Source organism: Candida parapsilosis, contig 006139 (genome assembly GCF_000182765.1).
Source record: "Candida parapsilosis strain CDC317 annotated contig 006139".
Lineage (NCBI taxonomy): Eukaryota > Fungi > Ascomycota > Pichiomycetes > Serinales > Debaryomycetaceae > Lodderomyces > Lodderomyces parapsilosis.
In genome coordinates, this window is record NW_023503282.1 from 266,534 (window position 1) to 288,194 (window position 21,661).

General features: G+C 39.8%; 13 protein-coding genes across 13 annotated transcripts; 4 read left to right on the plus strand and 9 right to left on the minus strand. All coding sequences in view use genetic code 12, as the record gives it.

Moving 5' to 3' along the window:
* Window positions 1-322: 322 nt before the first annotated feature.
* Window positions 323-2,143, minus strand: CPAR2_501120 (mRNA splicing protein; the record flags this gene model as incomplete). Its single annotated transcript, XM_036810522.1, has 1 exon — window positions 323-2,143. The coding sequence occupies one exon, from the start codon at window positions 2,141-2,143 to the stop codon at window positions 323-325; it is 1,821 nt and encodes a 606-aa protein (XP_036667051.1).
* A 205-nt stretch (window positions 2,144-2,348) lies between these two features.
* On the plus strand, window positions 2,349-3,149 carry VMA8 (H(+)-transporting V1 sector ATPase subunit D; the record flags this gene model as incomplete). Its single annotated transcript, XM_036810524.1, has 1 exon — window positions 2,349-3,149. One exon carries the CDS (start codon window positions 2,349-2,351, stop codon window positions 3,147-3,149), a length of 801 nt encoding a protein of 266 aa, XP_036667052.1.
* Window positions 3,150-3,214: 65 nt separating this feature from the next.
* On the minus strand, window positions 3,215-4,054 carry CPAR2_501140 (SDR family oxidoreductase; the record flags this gene model as incomplete). The annotated part of the gene is made up of 1 exon (XM_036810525.1): window positions 3,215-4,054. One exon carries the CDS (start codon window positions 4,052-4,054, stop codon window positions 3,215-3,217), a length of 840 nt encoding a protein of 279 aa, XP_036667053.1.
* Window positions 4,055-4,354: 300 nt separating this feature from the next.
* Window positions 4,355-5,194, minus strand: CPAR2_501150 (SDR family oxidoreductase; the record flags this gene model as incomplete). Its single annotated transcript, XM_036810526.1, has 1 exon — window positions 4,355-5,194. The coding sequence occupies one exon, from the start codon at window positions 5,192-5,194 to the stop codon at window positions 4,355-4,357; it is 840 nt and encodes a 279-aa protein (XP_036667054.1).
* An 886-nt stretch (window positions 5,195-6,080) lies between these two features.
* CPAR2_501160 (SDR family oxidoreductase) lies at window positions 6,081-6,920 on the minus strand (the record flags this gene model as incomplete). The annotated part of the gene is made up of 1 exon (XM_036810527.1): window positions 6,081-6,920. The coding sequence occupies one exon, from the start codon at window positions 6,918-6,920 to the stop codon at window positions 6,081-6,083; it is 840 nt and encodes a 279-aa protein (XP_036667055.1).
* Window positions 6,921-7,323: 403 nt separating this feature from the next.
* CPAR2_501170 (SDR family oxidoreductase) lies at window positions 7,324-8,169 on the minus strand (the record flags this gene model as incomplete). The annotated part of the gene is made up of 1 exon (XM_036810528.1): window positions 7,324-8,169. The coding sequence occupies one exon, from the start codon at window positions 8,167-8,169 to the stop codon at window positions 7,324-7,326; it is 846 nt and encodes a 281-aa protein (XP_036667056.1).
* A 551-nt stretch (window positions 8,170-8,720) lies between these two features.
* Window positions 8,721-10,637, minus strand: SDH12 (Sdh12p; the record flags this gene model as incomplete). The annotated part of the gene is made up of 1 exon (XM_036810529.1): window positions 8,721-10,637. One exon carries the CDS (start codon window positions 10,635-10,637, stop codon window positions 8,721-8,723), a length of 1,917 nt encoding a protein of 638 aa, XP_036667057.1.
* Window positions 10,638-11,379: 742 nt separating this feature from the next.
* On the minus strand, window positions 11,380-11,907 carry CPAR2_501190 (uncharacterized protein; the record flags this gene model as incomplete). The annotated part of the gene is made up of 1 exon (XM_036810530.1): window positions 11,380-11,907. The coding sequence occupies one exon, from the start codon at window positions 11,905-11,907 to the stop codon at window positions 11,380-11,382; it is 528 nt and encodes a 175-aa protein (XP_036667058.1).
* An 809-nt stretch (window positions 11,908-12,716) lies between these two features.
* CPAR2_501200 (sorting nexin 1) lies at window positions 12,717-14,633 on the plus strand (the record flags this gene model as incomplete). The annotated part of the gene is made up of 1 exon (XM_036810531.1): window positions 12,717-14,633. The coding sequence occupies one exon, from the start codon at window positions 12,717-12,719 to the stop codon at window positions 14,631-14,633; it is 1,917 nt and encodes a 638-aa protein (XP_036667059.1).
* A 145-nt stretch (window positions 14,634-14,778) lies between these two features.
* Window positions 14,779-16,008, plus strand: CPAR2_501210 (uncharacterized protein; the record flags this gene model as incomplete). Its single annotated transcript, XM_036810532.1, has 1 exon — window positions 14,779-16,008. One exon carries the CDS (start codon window positions 14,779-14,781, stop codon window positions 16,006-16,008), a length of 1,230 nt encoding a protein of 409 aa, XP_036667060.1.
* Window positions 16,009-16,024: 16 nt separating this feature from the next.
* On the minus strand, window positions 16,025-17,278 carry LIP7 (Lip7p; the record flags this gene model as incomplete). Its single annotated transcript, XM_036810533.1, has 1 exon — window positions 16,025-17,278. The coding sequence occupies one exon, from the start codon at window positions 17,276-17,278 to the stop codon at window positions 16,025-16,027; it is 1,254 nt and encodes a 417-aa protein (XP_036667061.1).
* Window positions 17,279-17,762: 484 nt separating this feature from the next.
* CPAR2_501230 (uncharacterized protein) lies at window positions 17,763-20,519 on the plus strand (the record flags this gene model as incomplete). The annotated part of the gene is made up of 1 exon (XM_036810535.1): window positions 17,763-20,519. The coding sequence occupies one exon, from the start codon at window positions 17,763-17,765 to the stop codon at window positions 20,517-20,519; it is 2,757 nt and encodes a 918-aa protein (XP_036667062.1).
* A 64-nt stretch (window positions 20,520-20,583) lies between these two features.
* Window positions 20,584-21,101, minus strand: CPAR2_501240 (uncharacterized protein; the record flags this gene model as incomplete). The annotated part of the gene is made up of 2 exons (XM_036810536.1): window positions 20,584-21,030; window positions 21,099-21,101. The coding sequence occupies 2 exons, from the start codon at window positions 21,099-21,101 to the stop codon at window positions 20,584-20,586; spliced, it is 450 nt and encodes a 149-aa protein (XP_036667063.1).
* Between the last annotated feature and the right edge of the window lie 560 nt (window positions 21,102-21,661).

Genomic DNA, 21,661 nt, shown 5'->3' on the forward strand with positions numbered 1-21,661 from the left:
TGAACCATTATGCACTTATAAAGATAGTAAACTGCAGCTAGTCGTAAGATCAATCGTCGAATAGCTTTCAACCTTCAATCCTGCGTTGGTTATGACTTTGAAATTTTAAGAGCAGGTGTCGATTTTTGATGTTGAAGCAGAGTAGTGTACATTTCCTAACCATTTTGTTGCAAATTTACCTATAAAATTAAATTCAAGTTGTAATCAAATAAAAGCTTTGCTATTCATGTCAGTTCTTATTCAAATGCAGCTCTACACCAAATGGAGAGCCCTTATTCTACAAGGGACTCAACACTGATCCACTAAAACAAAATCTTCAATTTTATACACCTCTGAACTTGACCACCTCAAAATACCTCTCCTCAATATCTTTGCGTCTTTCCTTATGATCAATATACTTCAACTTGGTGATGTAAACATTCCAAATTTCCAACTTTATAGCTTCATCTTTGAAAATATGTAAACAACGCTCATAAATACTCAAAGATTTTTCAATAAACCCCCATTTTTCACAAAACGTGGCAAAATTTAACAATTTTCCAGGAGTGGCAATTTTCAAATCAATCATCGTTTCATAAGCATCACTTATTTTACCAATGTAAATGATATCTCGTGGTGATTCAATAAATGATTCAACTAAATCAAGGTAAAAATCCCATAATTGAATCAGTTTGCGAATTCGTTTTTGTACTGGTACTGATGCATCGGAGTAGCTAATTGTTGCATCATTCGCTGACGATGATTCACGATATAGTACATCTTCAAGTAATTCTATTGCATCCAGTTCTGGGAAATAGTCATTGGCTAATCGCATTTCACTCCAGTGGATGTATAGTTCTGCTAATTCATTGGGATGCGGGTATTGCGATTGCACCGATTTACCAAATATGAAATCAGCAGTTTTGAAGTCGGATGAAGAGGCATATATTTGTGCATATTTGATCCAAATCTCATATAGTTTATGTTGACAATTGCGAGGGATCTTTAATGGATTGATTGATTTGATGGCATTGGCTATGGTTTGAATAAGTAAAGGTAATTGAGATTGGTAAATATCAAATCGGTTGAACCAAAAATCGACATTATTTATATCCTGACGAAGTTGCAAGTCATTGATCAACAATCTTCTATCGTTGAGAAGCTTTTCAAAATAGGTCAATTTTTGTGAAAGGATGGTTGTACTGGGATTATTGTTGGAGTCAATGTACGACTGTATATCTTCTTGTTCATATTTTGTAAATTCATTATAAACTTTTTCGAAATCTCGTACAGTCTTGCAATTCTTTAGAGCTTTTTCGTATGTGATTCTTACCTTATCGGCATAATCCACTTTTGATTTGTAGAATGAAATCAACTTTAATTGTAGATTTGTGATTTGGTCGGGATACTTTTGTATCGCTTTGTTTATTTGCAGTTCAATTTCCTTCTCCTTTACTGTGTTCTTAGTAAGCAAATCCAAGTACTCAAATAGAATCTGTACCTGAGATTTGGGCAAGTTTGAATAGTCATTTGATTGAACAATCTCAGCGTACAACTTCAACACGTGCCCACTGTCATCGTCACCAAGCTCGACAAATTTGTCAATGAAATTTAAAATGGTTAAGTTTAGCTCAGCTGGGTTGCCAATTTCACTTCCGTTCAAAACTCTAGGACTGATGAATTTCATCAACCTTGAGTATATTTCAATTGCAGTGGGTCCACCAATAACATCACCAAACTTGATAAACAACACCCATATCTTATCATGATCTTTGATAGGCAAATTTTGCAAACATTGATCAAACTTGTGTCGTATATATGTCACTTGATCGATTGCATGTTCCATCAAGATGTCAAAAACCTTTAACCAAATAATTAATGACTTTGATTGAGTGGTAAAACATTGATCAATTACTTGTTGCACTTCGTGTGCTAGCATAAGTCCAAAGTTGCTATCAATTAAACTTAAATAATTGATCCATAGATCTTCTGATTCGGGTATTGCCTTGACTGCTCTCGAGATGACAAAAAGCTTTCCAGGTAGTGCATCATTTAATCTTGACTCGTAGTAAGATTCCCATGTTTGCGTATCCCTGTCATTTTTAGCGAGAGCAGCTTCGTATGCCAAGTCTTTATCCTTCACTATGTCATCTATGTCAATCATTATATCATTGTTGTAGACTTACTGTAGCTCTTTCAGTTGAGCATTAAATTTTGTATGTCGCAAAAACCAAGAAATTGTCACAGTTCATTTATCAACACAATGAAAACTCAATTCTCGACAAAACCTCTGAGCAATAGGTTGATATTGGATTGAACGACAACTTTGCAATTCAACTACTCGAGCTTCACCAAACTAGTCACACACAATGTCAGGAGCAGGAAATCGTGAACAGGTCTTTCCCACACGTATGACATTGGGAACCATGAAGAGTAAATTAAAAGGTGCACAACAAGGTCACTCCCTATTGAAGAGAAAGTCAGAGGCATTGACAAAGAGATTCAGGGATATAACAACCCGTATCGATAACGCAAAGACCAAGATGGGCAGAGTGATGCAAACAGCAGCATTCTCCTTAGCTGAAGTTTCATACGCAACTGGTGATAACATTGGTTATCAAGTACAGGAATCCGTCAATAAGGCCAGATTCCAAGTTAAAGCAAAACAAGAAAATGTGTCCGGTGTTTATTTGCCCACTTTTGAAAGCTCCATAAATGAAGAAATCAATGACTTCCAATTGACTGGGTTAGGAAGAGGTGGTCAACAAGTGCAAAAAGCCAAACAAGTTTACACCAAAGCCGTTGAAACATTGGTTGAGTTGGCATCGTTGCAAACAGCATTTATCATATTGGACGAAGTTATTAAAGTTACGAACAGAAGAGTTAATGCCATTGAGCATGTCATTATTCCAAGGACGGAAAATACAATTGCATACATCAATTCGGAATTGGATGAATTGGATAGGGAAGAGTTTTATAGGTTAAAGAAGGTCCAAGAAAAGAAGCAAGAAGCAGCTGCAGCTGCTGAGGCTGAAGAGAAAGTAGATTTGGCCAAAGCCGAGGGTATAACTGATGACGTAGGTGTGCAACGAGACGTTGAAAATTTCGACGTTAGGGCAGATGCCAAGGGCAATGTATTAACAGAAACAGAAGACGATGTTATATTTTAGTTTCAACTTTTTTATACAAGATGTGAACATTTAATCTAAAAAGTTTTACTCTAAAAGGATAATTTCTATGGACAAGTGTAACCACCATCGACAGCGAGGTTAGCACCAGTAGTATAAGTCGAAGCATTAGATGCCAAATACAAGTAAGCACCAACCAATTCTTGGGCCAAACCTTCCCTTCCCAATGGTGTCAATTGCCACCACTTGGCTTTCATGTCTTTTTCAACAAAATCAGAAATTTCAGTGGCAATGTAACCTGGAGAAACACAATTCACTCTAGCAAATGGAGCCCATTCAACTGCTAAGGATTTAGTCAAATGAGTGCAAGCAGCTTTTGCTGCATTGTAGGCTGCTTGCAATTGAGGAACATTAACAATGGTACCCGACATGGATGAAGTAATCACCAAGGAGCCTTTGCCGTTTTTCTTGAAAATCTTACCAACGGTATGAGCACAGTAGTATACACCATTCAAGTCTAGGTTGATAATTTTGTTCCATGAATCGTAGTTATCGACATTGATTTCAGGTCCTTCAGTCCAAGGCACACCAGCATTAGCGACAAACACGTCAATGGTTCCAAAGTCTTTTTCTTGTTGAGAGATGGTTTCTTCAACGCTCTTTGGGTCACTAATGTTACACTTGTAAGCTTTCGAACGGACCCCATATGTCTTTTGCAAGTGTTCAGCTTTCTCATCAGCTGGATGGGAGTTGTACCAAATGGCTACGTCTGCACCAGCTTGAGCGTAAGCCTCAGCAACAGCCCAACCAATACCACCAGATGATCCAGTCACAGAAGCAACTTTACCCTTAAGGGAAAACAAGTCAAGCACGTTCTTTGACAAAGTTGGAGCTTTTGTTGGCAATGGTCCCAACTCTTTGTTGCAATAAGATTCGATTTCGCCCATGTTCAAGTAGTTGTATAAAATGTCTTTTTTAAAAATGAATTTTTAAAGAAGTTCGAAAAGTTTGTTCAATGCCCAGACGTTGTTCAATCTTTCAAGTATTTATAGTTATTTTTGACACGTTCGTCGGAGTCCGTGTTTGTGCGAGTAAGAAAAGTCTCGGTATAGCAATCGTAATTATGACACAAAAAGGCAATGTGCAGGGAATTAGTCCAGCTAATATACAAAATGTCCGAGAATTCTACTGGACAAGAAGGCTGCCTGATATTGATTATCGCCATACGTCTACACATCTATACCATTCTATGGACAGGTGAATCCACCATCGATAATAAGATCAGAGCCTGTTGTGAATGTAGATGCATTAGAAGCAAAGTACAAATACCCACCAACTAGCTCTTCAGTTATTCCCATTCTTCCCAATGGCGTCAATTGATACCACTTTTCACGCATATCCTCGTCTGCGAATCCATTGATCTCGGTTTCAAAGTAGCCTGGTGAAACGGTATTGACTCTAGCAAATGGCGCCCACTCAACCGCCAATGATTTTGCCAAATGAAGACAAGCGGCTTTCGCAGTATTATAAGGAGTTTGTTGTTGCGGAATAGTGACAACAGAACCAGCGAGTGAAGCAGTAATAATTAAGGATCCTTTTCCATTCTTTTTGAAGATCTTACCGATACTGTGTGCGCAGTAAAACACACCATTGATGTCGGTGTTGATGAGTTTATTCCATGCATCGTAGTTTTCAAGGTCAATCACCGGACCATCAGCCCAAGGAATACCAGCATTAGCGACAAACACGTCAATGGTTCCAAAGTCTTTTTCTTGTTGAGAGATGGTTTCTTCAACGCTCTTTGGGTCACTAATGTTACACTTGTAAGCTTTCGAACGGACCCCATATGTCTTTTGCAAGTGTTCGGCTTTCTCATCAGCTGGATGGGAGTTGTACCAAATGGCTACATCTGCACCAGCTTGAGCGTAAGCCTCAGCAACAGCCCAACCAATACCACCAGATGATCCAGTCACAGAAGCAACTTTACCCTTAAGGGAAAACAAGTCAAGCACGTTCTTTGCCAAAGTTGGAGCTTTTGTTGGCAATGGTCCCAACTCTTTGTTACAATAAGATTCGATTTCGCCCATGATTCAAAGTTTGTAAGCAGACAATGTGTTGTATCTTTTTCGAAAAGCCAAGAACCTGGAAGCTTAATTGGTCGTTATTTATAGTCTGACTCCAGGTGTGCTTTGGCTCAAACATGAGTAAGATATGTTTGGAGTAGCAACATCGGTTAAATTAGGAATATGACCTTGAGACAACACATGTTATAATGCTGTTCTCATCATATTTAAACTCCGCTTTGAAGGGTGGAGGTAAAGAAGTAGCAATCTGGTTGAACTTCAACCAGGTTTCTAAATTGATACAAAACTTAGCGCCGCCTCTGTAATATTTAATCTCCGCTAATTGGGTGAAAAAAGGTAAATGATATGCGGAGGGGACAGTTAGTTCGTTTCCGAGGAAGCCGAGGGGATAAGGGCGGCATCAACAAAAGCACTATACCGAGTAGTTTGATACTTGCCTTTCTTAGTGACACGGGGGTCACTTGAGCGCTTTTTTGAAACCCAACATGTTAGCAACAAATGACATAAGTGGAGTCAATAGCTCGTATTTTAATTCTTCTCGATTTTGCAACAGGTGAGCTTTTGCACAAAGCAGCATCAATTTACGTTCAAAGTAGTGCTAGCTAGATCCCAACAGCGCCGCTGAAAATTAATTACTGGTTGCAGATTCATTTCTTTTGTTGGTCTGAGACTAGTCAAACAATGTATACATCGCAAGGTTACGTCTTGACGCTTTTAATTTCACTCGTGTATCCTCCGGACGAGCTTGGTTAATTGGAAAATCAGCACAAGGGTTGGCCAAGGAGAGCTAGATGACGATATAATTTTGATCCGAAAAGCGAAGTCTATCAAATTCGACATTTATAAAAGCTAGCTACTCAACATCCACAAACTATTATATATATTTACTCTATGGACACGTGTATCCACCGTCAATAACAACATCAGAACCAGTTGTGAATGTAGACGCATTCGATGCCAAGTACAAATATCCACCAACTAGCTCTTGAGTAAGCCCCTCCCTTCCCAATGGTGTCAATTGCCACCACTTAGCTTTCATATCTTTGCTTGCAAAATCTGTAATATCAGTATCAATATAACCTGGTGAAATGGTGTTCACTCTAGCAAATGGTGCCCACTCGATGGCCAAGGATTTTGCCAAATGTGTACAAGCAGCTTTAGCCGTGTTATATGGAGCTTGAAGCTGAGGGATATTGACAATCTTGCCGGATATCGATGATGTTATGATCAAAGACCCTTTGCCGTTTTTTTTGAAGATCTTACCGATATTGTGTGAGCAGTAGTATACGCCATTCAAATCAACACTAATTATCTTATTCCATGAATCGTAGTTGTCAACATCAATCTCTGGTCCTTGTGTCCAAGTAACACCAGCATTAGCGACAAACACGTCGATGGTTCCAAAGTCTTTTTCTTGTTGAGAGATGGTTTCTTCAACGCTCTTTGGGTCACTAATGTTACACTTGTAAGCTTTCGAATGGACCCCATATGTCTTTTGCAAGTGTTCGGCTTTCTCATCAGCTGGATGGGAGTTGTACCAAATGGCTACATCTGCACCAGCTTGAGCGTAAGCTTCAGCAACAGCCCAACCAATACCACCAGATGATCCAGTCACAGAAGCAACTTTACCCTTAAGGGAAAACAAGTCAAGCACGTTCTTTGACAAAGTTGGAGCTTTTGTTGGCAATGGTCCCAACTCTTTGTTACAATAAGATTCGATTTCGCCCATGATTTGATGTTTGTAAGCAGACAGTACTCTAGAATGATTGACTCAGTTCTTCATGACATTCTCAAATGCAAAGGACACTCGTAGGTATTTATACAAGCGAGTCTTCTGTTTTTGATCAAGTTCAAGAGCCCGATTCGGGATAATTATAAAATGGGGTACCGAAGTGACACAAACTTTAAATATGAAACTCTGCAACATTTCGGAAGAATTTAAGTAAAAGAGGGGGAGAACGGAACTTAAAGTCTTTAGGTTTGCACACTCTGATTTGAAATGACAAACCATCATCGTATACATTGTTAACGAGATAATGAGAGAAACCCAGAGGTCAGTTTACACAAAGTTCAATCCATGACATCACTGCTGACAGTCTAACTTACATTTTATTCTAAAATATATACGTAATCTATGGGACAGTATAACCACCATCAACAGCTAAATCACAACCAGTTGTGAAAGTAGCAGCATCGGAAGCCAAGTATAAGTAAGCACCAACCAATTCCTTTGGATGCCCTTCTCTACCCAATGGAGTCAATTGCACCCATTTCTTTTGCAAATCAGGGTTGGCAAAGGTTGTCAAATTTGTTGAAATATAACCTGGTGAGACACTGTTGACTCTGGCAAAAGGAGCCCATTCAACCGCCAACGACTTTGACAAGTGCTTAACCCCAGCTTTGGCAACATTATAAGCTGCTTGCAATTGCGGAACATTGACAATTGTAGCCGACATGGATGCAGTAATAACCAATGAGCCTTTACCTTGTTTTCTGAAAATAGGACCAATGGCATGAGCACAGTAATATACACTGTTCAAATCAGTGTCGATAATCTTGGTCCATTTGCTTAAATCTTGAACATCAATTTCTGGTCCATCCGTCCATGGAATACCAGCGTTGGCAACGAAAACGTCAATCTTACCGAAATCAGATTCAATTTGATCAACTGTTTTTTGGACTTCCTCAGCAACACCAATGTTACATCCATAAGCAATTGACTTGACTCCGTATTTTTCTTGGAGATATTTGGCCTTTTCATCAGCATTGTGAGAATGATACCAAATGGCTACATCTGCACCAGCTTGAGCGAAGCCCTCAGCAACAGCCCAACCAATACCTCCGGAGGACCCGGTTACTGACACAACTTTACCTTTGAAGGAGAAAAGGTCAGTAACGTTATCAGATACTTTTGGAGCTGTGGTTGGCAATGGGCCCAATTGGTCATTACAGTAAGAAATTGTTTCGTCTTTACTCATTTTTGTGTGTACTCGAATGTGAAACGTGGAGAAGCAATTGACGGTGTATCGAGGGTGGAAAAATCTTTGGATTGAAGGTGTAAGTTTGTTGAACCTGACAAAGCAATTGATTAGATAACTAATGTTGAATAAACTTGGTGAAAGATTGTAAAAGAAAGTATGCTGCTTTTTTCAAAATTGCCCAATTGAAGAGCTATTTATACTACTATGCTTTTTGACGCTGATTTCGTTTAAACTGATTTGCATTCAATCTATTGTTCTCCTTTTTTCTTCTTTCTTTTATGCTTGCTAAAACTACTTTCGGAAATAAAAGATTTAGTCCTATCCGTTTCTGCCACTAATACTTTATTTTTTTCTCGCCAACATTCCGAAGCTTCCTTGCAAATGACATCGTCTATGTACCAGTCTTTTTCGAAATCGAATGATCGAGATGTCGCAACCTTCCTACCGGGCGTGATCTACCTTATGATATTATATTGATAAGTAACTTATTACATACACGATATCGGTTTAAACAAACGTATTGAAATTCCCTATAACTTTGTCCAACCCTAATAAACACGCTTGGCTGGAGGAACTGGTTTACAGTCATTGTCATCCAAAGTGTGCTTAATGACATGTCTATAATCTAAACGTACTGGTGCTCCCCATGCATCTTGGTATGACAATGTGTGTTTTCTCCACTCTTTGTCATCTCTGTCTGGGTAATCGTCTCTAGCGTGGGCACCTCTAGATTCTTTTCTAGCAGCGGCTGAAGCAGCGGTTTGAGTAGCACAGGTCAACAAGTTTTGTAATTCCAAAGTTTCAACCAAATCACTGTTCCAAATCATTGAACGGTCGGTAGTCTTCACATGCTCAAAATCTTTATCGATAGCGTTGATCTTCTCCACGCAATCATCCAAAGTATCTTGAGTTCTGAAAACAGCACATCCCTTTTGCATAGTCTTTTGCATGTTCAATCTGATATCTGCAGTTGGCTTTGTACCATTAGCATTTCTTATTCTGTCAAAGTTTTGGATGGATTCGTAACCAATGTCTTTACTATGTGGCTTGATTGGCTCACCAGGTTTCAAGTTACCAGCAATAGTGTGAGATACAGCTCTACCAAAGACAACCAAATCCAATAACGAGTTAGCACCCAATCTGTTTGCACCATGAACAGAAGCACAAGCAGCTTCACCACAAGCCAACAAACCTGGAACAACTTCATCTTCACCTTGGTCATCCTTTTTCAAAACTTCACCTTGCCAGTTGGTTGGGATACCACCCATATTGTAGTGAACAGTTGGCAAAATTGGAATTGGTTCCTTGGTGACATCAACACCAGCAAAAATGTGTGCCGTTTCCGAAATACCTGGCAATCTTTCCTTCAAAACGGCAGCTGGAATATGTGACAATTGCAAGTACATGTGATCCTTCTCCGGTCCTACACCTCTACCTTCGTTGATTTCCATAGTGATGGCTCTAGAAACAACATCTCTTGAAGCCAAATCCTTGGCATGTGGAGCATAACGTTCCATAAATCTTTCACCTTCAGAGTTAACCAAGAAACCACCTTCACCTCTAGCACCTTCGGTAATAAGACAACCAGAACCGTAGATACCCGATGGGTGGAATTGAACAAATTCCAAATCTTCCAATGGCAAACCAGCTCTAGAAACCATAGCGTAACCATCACCAGTACATGTGTGGGCAGAAGTACATGAGAAGTAAGCTCTACCGTATCCACCAGTGGCGATAACGGTTCTATTGGCAAAGAATCTGTGCAAAGTACCATCTTCTTCGTTGTAGGCAACAATACCAATACAAGCACCGTCTTGCATCATCAAATCCATGGCAAAGAACTCAATGAAAAAGTGACAATCATGGTTTAAAGATTGACCGTACAAAGTGTGCAACAAAGCGTGTCCAGTTCTATCAGCAACAGCACAAGTTCTGTATGCTTGACCGCCTTTACCGTATTCCTTAGATTGACCACCAAAAGCTCTTTGGTAAATTCTTCCTTCTTCGTTTCTTGAAAATGGAACACCATAACGTTCCAATTCATAAATAGAAGCAGGAGCTTCTTTAGTCATATAGTGGATAGCATCTTGATCACCCAACCAATCTGAACCTTTAACAGTATCATAAAAATGCCAGTGCCAGTCATCGGGGTGCATGTTACCAAGAGCGGCATTGATTCCACCTTGAGCAGCAACAGTATGCGATCTTGTAGGAAACAATTTCGATACACAAGCAGTTTTGTAGCCAGCTTCAGCAAGACCGAAAGCAGCTCTCAAACCTGCACCACCGGCACCAACAACCACACAGTCGTATTCGTGGTCAACAACATGGTATTTTTGGCCCATGTATTTAGCGGCATTAAAGTCAGAGCCTTTAACATTGGCTCCTTGCACTTGTGATCTAATTGAGCTGGTGGAGAAAAATCTTGTCAAAGACAATGATTTTGGACGTAATGATCTCAACATGATGTTGCGAGGATTATGCTTTTGGAATAAATAAAGAAAAAGGGAACCTAGTGTGAGATTTCAGACCGAGGATTGAATGTGTTTGATAATCTTTTGACACCAGTTGACTGTGACTGTGACTGTGACTAGTGAGCGGATTAAAATTGAAAGTTGCAACAGTTCCTTTGATGTGGGTCTGCTCCAGTTGTTGTGTATCTTTCCAAAGGTAACCTCGTTCTAGAAAGTTGGGTGTTTTTTTATATAAAATTTTATTACAAGTTTTATATAAAGTTGTTTATAGGAGAGAAGGAATTGAAAAAAAAAAAAATTACAATGTCTGGAGAAAAAAGTTAGACCAATTGGGGCTAATAATTGTAGAAATTAGTTGAGGATACCGTTGACTATTGAATTATAGTTGAGATTGACGGTGTTTAGGAATGCCCAAACTTCAACATTGGTTGAAAGTCATATGAAATATGAGCTTCCTTAGGATGCTGTGAGCCTTATTGTTGACTTGGTTCTATCGTGGATTACAAAATACTGCAATTTGATAGGTCGAAAAAATAAGAAGACAAAAAAATTATGGAGAATCGGAAATACAGCCGCACATATTACCGAATTTGTACACACTCACTGATATCTTTCCTTTTAATTCCGGGGCCGCTCTACATAACAAACTATACTGGCCGAGGTGGATATAAAGCATTACTTTGTCATTAACAACGAACACTATAGAAACCAAAAGCAGCAGCTAACCCCTTCATCATCTCACCTCTCTTGCGACAATATCAATTGGAATTTTTTGATCACCAATCTTCTTGTACCCAGATGTTGTAACAACATAAGCTGACTGTTGTCCCCCCCGCAAAGGCACATTCTCAGTAACGAATAAACCTGCAATTTCTTTAAAAGACAATAACTTATCCAATAACCCACTTTTCAACTCAATCAACCTGATAACCAATGGCTTGAGAAACGTCATTTGCAACACTTCATCCTCAGCAGTTAAATTTGCTCGCAAATTGTTTGTAATTTGCTGGTATATAGCTTGCTCTTCATCATCATACGTGTACACACTGAATGCATCTCGTTTCGCAAGACCCGAGTCGTCAGCCGCCACTTCGAGGTAATAGTGTCCCAGTGGATCCGTCTGGAAAAAGATAGGCTTATTGTCAAACTTGTCTTTTAGTGGGGAGTCACCTTTCACCCTGGTGAATAAATTCAATTGTTTGGTGGCAGAATGGGCATATGCAACTAGTGATGCAAATGATACAAATTTCAAAACACGCATCTTTGATGAATTGTTGGCAAAGACATAGCACTTTTAGTCGAATATTGCGTCTTTTATAAGGTTCCATGCTTTGAGAAAACTTTACTTGATGGTCCCTGTCACTTCCTAATCATAGTAGCTAGGAGTACAACTTTCTCTCGATTTGCAATTCCATATGCATACCCATGCGAAAAGAATCATGTGAATATAAGCAAGCAAGAATTACTGATAACTTCAACTTTATCCATTTGTTGAAATGTTTTGCGGAGTGAGATGCATTCGATACCTAGTTACAATGGATTCATGACATTGAGCATATACTAACACTATTTGGAGTCTCTTCAAAGTATCAGTCGAAATAGGAATTCAATCTCAAGTCAGTTTGCACAAGTTCTAGACACCGTAGCATTTACAACCATAATGCAAAGCACAATCATGCGTTTGAAGCTTATTGAAATTGCTATGTATAAAAGCAGCAAACATGGGAGACTAAGCATCATAGGCGTCACAGACTTAGCCAACCTCTTGGTATGCCTCGCTCAGGTTTGCATTGAACGCACCTCTTACCATTAAAGGAAAGTTTAGTGGGTGCCGAATTCAAAGTTGTTGACCACACTATGTAGTGCATTTGATAGTCTTCAGGTTACTCGGTGAACATGAATGACATATATTATGAGAGCAGTAACATACGACGCCTGCATTTGGTGCAAGTTGATACCATGGAGTAAAGTTTCATTGTTTGAAGTCGAGAAAAAAAAAAAGGACAACCATGCAACAAATTAGCCAAATACAGATTTCCTCAAGCATATATTTCTTTACGTCAATAGAACATGGATGAAGATTTAACCAAATCAGTGTGGGATGATGATTTTGATTCCAATAAGCAAAATGACATCGAACTGTCTGGTGGATTAGGCGATGGCATAAGCTCCCTGTCTACTGCATTCGGTCAGTCAATCACGCCCTTGGTCAATGAATTTCAATCATACTCAATTGACGATCCATTTGCTAACCCCTTTGATGATAGAAAACCACTGCCTGAACCAAGTGACAATGATGATGATGATAACGTGAACAAAGCTCAAAAATTTACAAATTTCAACTCAGAACAAGAACAGTTGCATGAGCTTAAATCAGAAGAACGCAAGGAATTGAAAAGTCAAATTATGTCAGAGCTTACCCACGGTTCTGAAGAAAGCGACCTTTTAGCACAACAGTTGAACGAAAGGACCCCAAAAAGTGTCCGCAAAACTGACGAATTGTTCCATGACAGGGAATCTCCAATCAAACTCGTTTCTCTGGGTGAAGATACAACCTTATCGCCCAGTAGGCCACTAAATGTTAAAAAATTCAAAGCGGGCAGACCGAGAAAATTCAGTTCCAAAACAAATGTGCAGCACTTGAAGTCATCACAATCGGACTCAGCAGATAATTTGCTTGGACCATTAGGTGGCGCACTAAAAGTGACAGATGAATTGGTATCCGAACAAGGAGACCAAGTTGAAGAGAAAGATAATGTCGAAGAAGAGGTAACGAGCGACAACAAGAGCGGAGAAGAGTCTAAGAAGCAACCACCACCGCCAAAAAACAAGGACGAAAATGAGTTGGACATCACTGTGGGCGATCCTACGAAAGTGGGTGACATAACTACTGCCCATATTGTATACAAAATCAGGACCAAAAACAAAAATCCAGAGTCGGTGAAATTTCCAAACATAGACACAGCAGAAGTGACAAGGAGGTATAGAGATTTCAGATGGATTTATCATCAACTACAGGCAAACCACCCAGGAAGAATTATTCCACCACCTCCATCGAAGCAAAGCATCATTGGTAGATTTAACGAAAAGTTGATTGAGCATAGAAGGTTTGCTTTGGAGAAAATGCTACGCAACATTTCCAACAAACCAGGTCTTGCTAATGACCCAGATTTCGTTTCGTTTTTGACCAACGATGGCGATGGAAGATTCAATGAGGGTGGACTTGAAGAGTCAACGTTTCACGAAGGGGGCACAGCTAACTCCAATTCCTCATCTGCAGCAAATGTAGCTGCTAGTGCTGCCATAGCGTCCACTGGTTTTATGAGCTCGTTGTTCTCCATGTCGAACAAATTTGTTGACCCCGATCAGTTTTTTGTTGAAAAGAAGAACTATCTTGATGATTTGGAATACAATTTGAAACAGTTTGCTAAAACGATTGACTTGATTGGAACCCAGCGACAAGATATGAGCAACATTTTAGAAGAGTTGGCAATCACAATGGAGGAACTATCAGCTTTGGAAATCAGCAAAGCCACCACAGATCTACTTAACGCATTTAGCGAGGTTGAGTTTAAGATTAAAGATAATTTGGACAGACTCAACATCTCAGATCAATTGACTATTGGATTCACTATTGATGAGTACTTGCGAATTATAGAGTCGATAAACTATGTTCTACAAACGAGAGTCAAAATCTATCAACTGTTTTCATCTTTGACTACGCAAGTTGACAAGTTATCAAAAAAGCAACCACTTCTGCCGGAGAGGGCATTCGAAGTTGAAAAGCTAAAAGAAAGACAGGGCGATTTAAAGGAACAGTTTGAGCAAATAAGTGAGACTATAAAGGCCGAGTTAGAAGAGTTTGAACTTAATAGGATCGATGATTTCAGAAACAATGTTGAAATCTATGTTGAAAGCTCTATTGAGTCACAAAAGGAGGCAATCGAGTTGTATGAAACTTTTTATAGTAGGTATATACTTCAGTAGCCATAGATGACTCAATAACGAAAAAGAAACAATGTTTTCTTTTTAGTGCGACTCATTTTATTTTCCCCACCCCCACACACACACCTTGAAAATTCTCAAAGAGTCATCATCTAGTAAAAATCTTTGTTGGTGAAGCATATCTACCATGAGTATCCAAGTACATTTCAATAACATTGAATTGTCAGTTATATCTATTCCTAGGTCAAAGCTATGGATCTTCACCAACCCAATTATACAACTATTATACGACTCGATACCAGAGGAAGACAAGCATAGTGATTCGGGGCCCAGTAGCGAAGATGGGACAGCCAGCGATGACTACGAAAATGAGGGGGAGGACACGGAAACATTCATAAACAGTACAGGTAGCCAGTTTACAAAGTTGAGTACGGATTTCAACAATTCCAGCCGCAAGTCGGTTGATAATTCAAGCAAGCCACAATCGCACCAAACGTTTACAGACAATCCTCAGGGTAACGATCACGAGAGACACGAAGAAAGCTTTTTCCATGTTGGGCTAACGCAAACTGAATGTACGATTATTTGCTCCACGAGATTGACGAACAAGTTCTTTACACAAGCCTTGGCATTATGCAAAGAGATGGGCTACACTGATGTGGAGATTTTACCGCAACAGTACTTGAGTTTAATAGTTGACTCGGATAGTGGATTTGCTAGATCCCTCAGAATCTTGGAATTGACAAAACCGTTATCTGAAAATGACGTTGCCCTTTTCTACATTTCTTCTCATTTCAATGACATTGTTCTAATTCCATCTGACTTGAGAGATAGAGTCCAACAAATCTTGATTCTGGAACATTTCATCTTTTCAGAGTCGTCAAATAGTTACATTTCCACATACGATATTGAAGAGAGGGAACAACCTGCTCTACTAGAATCGCACAAAAAGACGTTTGAATTATTGGCAAGAGAAGAGATTCACCCTCAAATTCACGAAAAGCACAAGGTGTTGCTAACTGGAGCCAGACCTGGCGAAATAAAATATTGCGTATTGAAAACAATCAAACTAATTTCATTAGCAAATACTTCACAACCGTCATACTTTGCCATTACAAGAACATTTTCCAATGAATTGAGTTTGGTTTTACCAAAATCGCCTAAATTGAGATCCAGATATGGATTCAAATCTACAAGCACTATTGGTCTGTCTCAAGACGTTTTGGTGCCCGTTGCAATGGACTTGTCAAAACTTCCCTTGAACTGCACTGGCATAGTAGCTGGGTTAGCAAATAAGTTGATCATCCAAGGAGGAAATGTGCTTGAAATTGGGTATTTGTCTATGGCAAAGTCAGCCGTTATATTGATTCCAAAGGAGGATATAGATTTGGTGAGAAACATATTGAAGGAGTTTTGATACGACCCCCCGCTTATTATGAAAAAATATTCAATTTCGACATCATTAGCAATGCAGAATACTTGAAATGTTGTTTGATCAATGCAGAGCTACCTGGGTACATCAAATTTGATATCCTCTTTTCCTTTACACATTTTTTGGGCATTGGTTTCAGCTCAAACCTGTCATCCAACCATGTTAATGCTGCTGGAATCCCAGTGAATGCTTCCACCATGTGATTATAACTCAAGTCCTCGGTAAATTGCAACTCCACACCTTGTGCACACCATTGATTCACCAATTTATACACTTCACTAATCGGCGACATTTCATTTAACATTGAGTGGAAAATGAAGATGGGTATTTTTGGTGCCTTTTTGCCCAAAAGACTATTCTTGCCAAAGTAGTACTTGATGATTCCATTTTGCAAAAAGTTTTTGTAAACGTCAACATTGAATTTGGAGCCAAAATAATGGATTGCAGCTGAAACTAAGCAATAATTTCTTAAATTCAACCCATACCTATGTATTGCATATTTGAATCTAGGGTACTCATTCCCCAACCCATTCAAAATGTTCACCACAAGACCAGCGTATGGTCCTCCATCAACAGTTTCCACCATTGCACTAATGTTTGCAATTGTACCTCCCATTGCCGCACCCACAATTTTTAATTCCGGCGCATATTGAGGTTGAAGAATTGCAGTCCAAGCAGATGCAAAGGCTCCACCAGAGTACCCCAACATCGCAAAATGCGCGTCTCTGTTGATAAACGTCTTGGCTGCTCTCATGGAGTTCATCACTGAAAATGCTGATATTTTCGCCGCTGGGAAAGACAGATGAGGTCCTTCATAGTCTGGTATTAGTACAAACCATCCTTTGGACAAAGCCATGGAAACAAATGCAAGTTCTGCTTGTATTTGAAAAGTTTCAAACGATCCAGCGAGGATAGCATATGAGGGGCGGCAATCACCAGTGGCAGAATTTTCAAAAGCTTGATAAGCTAATATTCTAGTCGAGTCAGAATCTTGTGGCTCCAATATTGTTGCTGAAATTGCGTTGGGGTTACCAAAAGAGTCTTCAGACCGGATGAGAAGTTGCCATGAGATTGCATCGACGGGAGCAAGATATGAACGGACTGAAGCTGGGGGTTGTCTAACTTTTAATATTTCTCCCAACCGTGTTCCATGGTATTTTTTGGGAGGTTCATAAAAGTCATCAAGATGAGGAGGTTTCAAAGCGATTACACCCACCGTATATGACAACAACGACAACCATATGAGAAGTATCATTCAGGAGGGAGTTTTTTTTTTACCAAACGAAGTGGGTTAACTTTGAAAATGAGTACAATCTTGCCACTTTTTATTGTATATATATCTTGTATAACAAAAAAAGAGACAAGAGAAAAGACTAGAGACTCATCGAGAAGTTCAGGTAATCACCAAGATCTGCCACTTACTACTGAACACAATTATAAAGTAACTATAAGATCACAAGTGAGTTGACGTGTTCGAGAGTCCAAAATTCATCTCCCTCTCCTTGTATTGTGTTATTGTGTTGCCGTAAAGACAGGTAGCGTTCCTGGAAAAAATCCTCCATTCCTCTCTTGAGAGAAAAAAAAAAAATTTCAATTTTAAAATACCACCTTACTTGGAACACTTTAATAGTACTTTACACTCCTTTTAAAAGGCAAATACTATTAATTTTGTTATTATTTCCCAATAGCAATCATAGAGTACAATCAACAGAATATTCAATCAATCAATCCAAGAAGCAATGTTTTCAAGATCACGTAGAGCTCACGATCATTCTGCGAATGAAAATTTGGATGAGATCACCTCATCGTACGTTGGTTCAAACACCAATAATAGTTCTGGAAAACATCATTTCAATGGGTACAACAACAGCAGCCTGTACAGCACCCACCCGAATAACAACAACCATAACTACCATGGTAATGGCAGTCTGATCAGAAACATCCAGGAGAACAAAAATGGAAAGCCATATACCATGGATGAGGTATTTCAAGTTTGGTACGATAACCAGGACAAGATTTTGAATTCTGAAGTCAAGACTAATGGGAATGAAAACTATAAAGTCTCCAAACCCGAGCCCATTTATCATTTGACTTTACAAGAGGAGTATCGGAAGAACAACCCAAGTGTTAATGCAAAAGGGCAAAGTGCCTTTACTGATGTTGGACACGACGGTCTTGGTCCCCAGAAGGTTAAAGGAGGAAGCATTGAAAGTCATGACGGGCTGGCATTAACTGACAGCGATGATATTGTCAAGTCATTGAATAAGTTGGGTTTTTCAGATCTGGCGAATGAAAAGTCTGACCTGAATCCGTTGTCATCAAATCCATTGAATTACGACAGATCATCTAGCTTTCAGGGTGCCTTTGGTAGCAATGGGTTTGTCGGCTCAAAATTGGCAACAGATTTCCCGCCTGGACTTGCGCAGCCCAAACTGTTGGTTGCATCAGATATAATTGAATGGCTTTATATTGACCCTTCGGGAAATGAACAAGGTCCATTCAATGGTGATATGATGCAAGAGTGGTTTACTGGTGGATATTTGGATCTTGATTTGAGAATAAGAAGAAAAGAGGAGCAGGAGTTTAGACCGTTGAAAAGTTTATGTGACGCAGTTCAAAACTATGTTCAACCATTTAAAGTTCCATTACCGGATTTGACTAAAAAGAAGGAAACTGACTATGCATCGAATAGACCTTCCTTGGGCAACTCAATTCGTTTGCCTTCTTCGACCTTACCTCAATCCATGTTTGCGGCAGACTTTGCCAATTCGCCTGCAAATGAATCTTTTCCCGCAAACCTCAACCTGCCAATGGGCAATTTTGGCAACATAAACACTGGATTCGCCAATGGGTCGGGCCTTACAGGAATCGATAATTTGAACCCCCTGGCCACTGCATCTGCAACACACGACAATTTTGAACCAAGCTTCAACTTATCTTCCATGCCATCGTTATTACAACAGCAAATTCACAATAAGCAGCAACCATTGCTCTCAAGAAGCAATAGCAATTGGGCGGTTGATACTGGCTCACCTATTGTTGGTCAAGTATCAGGACCAGCCTCGGCAACTGGTTCTAATACCGGTGCATTTGTTGGTGGATTGGGCAGTCACGGTGGAATTGGCAACACCCAGATGAGTCAACCAGCCCCAGTTTCTCCATGGGTATCGAGCACCGCTCTTGGACAGTCAGTATCTCGTATAAATTCTCCCTTTGCGTCAACAGCAAGCACTAACCATACTACGGGCAACTATCAAGACGCGAGAAACGACTCATTGACTGGTAATGACGACGATGCCGGTGAAAATTTGGTCATGAGCTCGGTCGTCACGGATATTTTGCAAGATGACAATGAACCCGCCACCACGGGATTCACCGAACCTGCTATCGTAACCGCTCTTTCTTCACCACCAAAGAAAACCAAGGAATCAAAACCAAAAGAAAAAGCTGTAACAAAGCCGAAAGAAGAAGAAGAGATTTCTGCTCCGCCTATCAGAACTGTTGATTTGAAGCCAGCAAAACCACAAGCTTTAGCGCCTTGGGCAGCCAAAACAAGAACCGAAGATATCAAGAAGCCAAGCTTGTCATTGAAAGAGATCCAAAAGGTTGAGTCTGAGAAATCTGAACAGCAGAAGAGGTTGCAGAGCAAGTTAAAAGCTGAACAAGCTCAAAAGGCATGGGCAGTTAATGCAGCAACTGAAAAAGCAGAAGCTATTGAACAAGAAAAGAAAAAAACCCAACTACCAGCTACTTGGAATATTACCTCTGACTCGACCCCTGTTGTGAAGACATTGGCAGAGATTCAAAAGGAGGAAGCTGAACTTGCCAAAGCTAAGGCTAAAGCCGCCGCCGCCGCCGCTGCTGCTACTGCCCAATCACAAGCTGCTCATGCGCCTACAAGTGCTTCTGTAGCCGCTGGTTTTGCACCCAATATGTCGTTTGCCAGTGCTTTAGCTAATTCAGTACCAAAGGACGATACCACAGCATGGACTACCGTTACTTCTTCAAAGAAACCTCAAGCAAAAAAGACAACAGTTTCAAGCAGCTCAACGGGAGTTCCAGCATCCAAAATTACTCCACAATTGTTACGTAGTGTGTCTGCTGCAAAGACAGCCACTTCGTCGGTTAATTTGCAAGCTGTCAGAGAAGAATTCTTGGTGTGGGCTAGATCGCAAATGACCAATCTTTATCCATCCGTTTCAAAAAACGATTTGTTGGAAATGTTCATTACCATGCCTTGCAACTCTCCTGATACTCAACAATTGATTTCGGAAACTATTTATGCATCAAGTACCACAATGGATGGAAGAAGATTTGCTCAAGAGTTTATCAAGAGAAAAAACAAAGTGGATCACACTTTGGGAGGAGAAGCAGCCAAGGATTTCACCAGCTGGTCAGCGGCCATCATCTCTAGTGCAGACAAGGTTCAAGTTGTTGATGAAGATGGATGGAGCACTAGCGTGAAACCAAAGAAGAAGAATAGTTCAAAAAAGTAATTCCTTATGTATATGTATATAGTGAACTATACGGCAATTGTATGAAACTCATACTGTGAGCCATCTAAAGGCCCAATCTCTTTTCCATTTCGCTATGCATGTCCATCACATTGTTACCATTTTGACTTAATCCATTTGGATACACATCTTCCCAATCAAAGCTTGTATCCTTTCCCAACAACACATCTCTATGCATTGGATCGCTGCCTCCCAAAACCTGAGGCTTAAAATCGGTATTTTCAACAATTGACAACTCCATAGTTCTTTTGATAGGTTCACCAGCACCAAATATACGTCTATAAGTTTCAAGCCTAGTATCTTGTTGGGTATGTTCCCAATTATTTACTCTTGATTGTAATGGATGAAGATTGTTGATTTTAGAAGATATGTTTACTGGTCCAGACTGCGTATGTAACTTTTCTGATAATGAAGGGGTATTTTTGGAGGCATCATTGAAATGGGTGGATGAAACTTTCGATTCTCTGGAATCAGATGGAATTATTCTTAAAGACTGGACGAAGTTAGTATTTCAAAGCTTTGGGATCCCATTGAAAAAGGGAGAGGGCACATAATACATACCATTGTTGCTGAGATGGCAATATGGTTGTAGTGTTTGTCAATGGCAAAACCTGTCAAAGTGCGTGTTGAAGTTGATTTTTTCTTCACACAAATTTTGTGCAAGTGTACACTACACACCCTATGATTAAAATGATTTCGTGAATAATTGGGATTGGATCGAGTAGCTCCTTTGCATGCTGTAGTGATACGTCGACTAATTCAAAAACCAAGTACTGTCCCTTTTTGCCTAAGCTAGGAAGTGGTTGGGGGTGTGAAGTGGCGAAGTGTGACGATTATTCTGCATTAATCACTCAGGCACTCAATGATAGTGAGAGAAAAGGTTTAGCTTCTCACCAATTTATTTCGTTAAGGCTCTTTTGTCTTCAAGCGGAAATGATCGTGATATTGGCTTGAGGTTAGTTATATTTCAATGAGTAACTAGTTGCAAAGGCTATTTTTGTGTAACTTTTCAATAATTGCGTACTCTCAAGAATGCTACGTATCTATGAACAACATGACGCTCTACATGTCCTTGAAGTATGTGAGACTTGCTTGAAGGAGATCACTAGTTCAGTTAGTTTTTT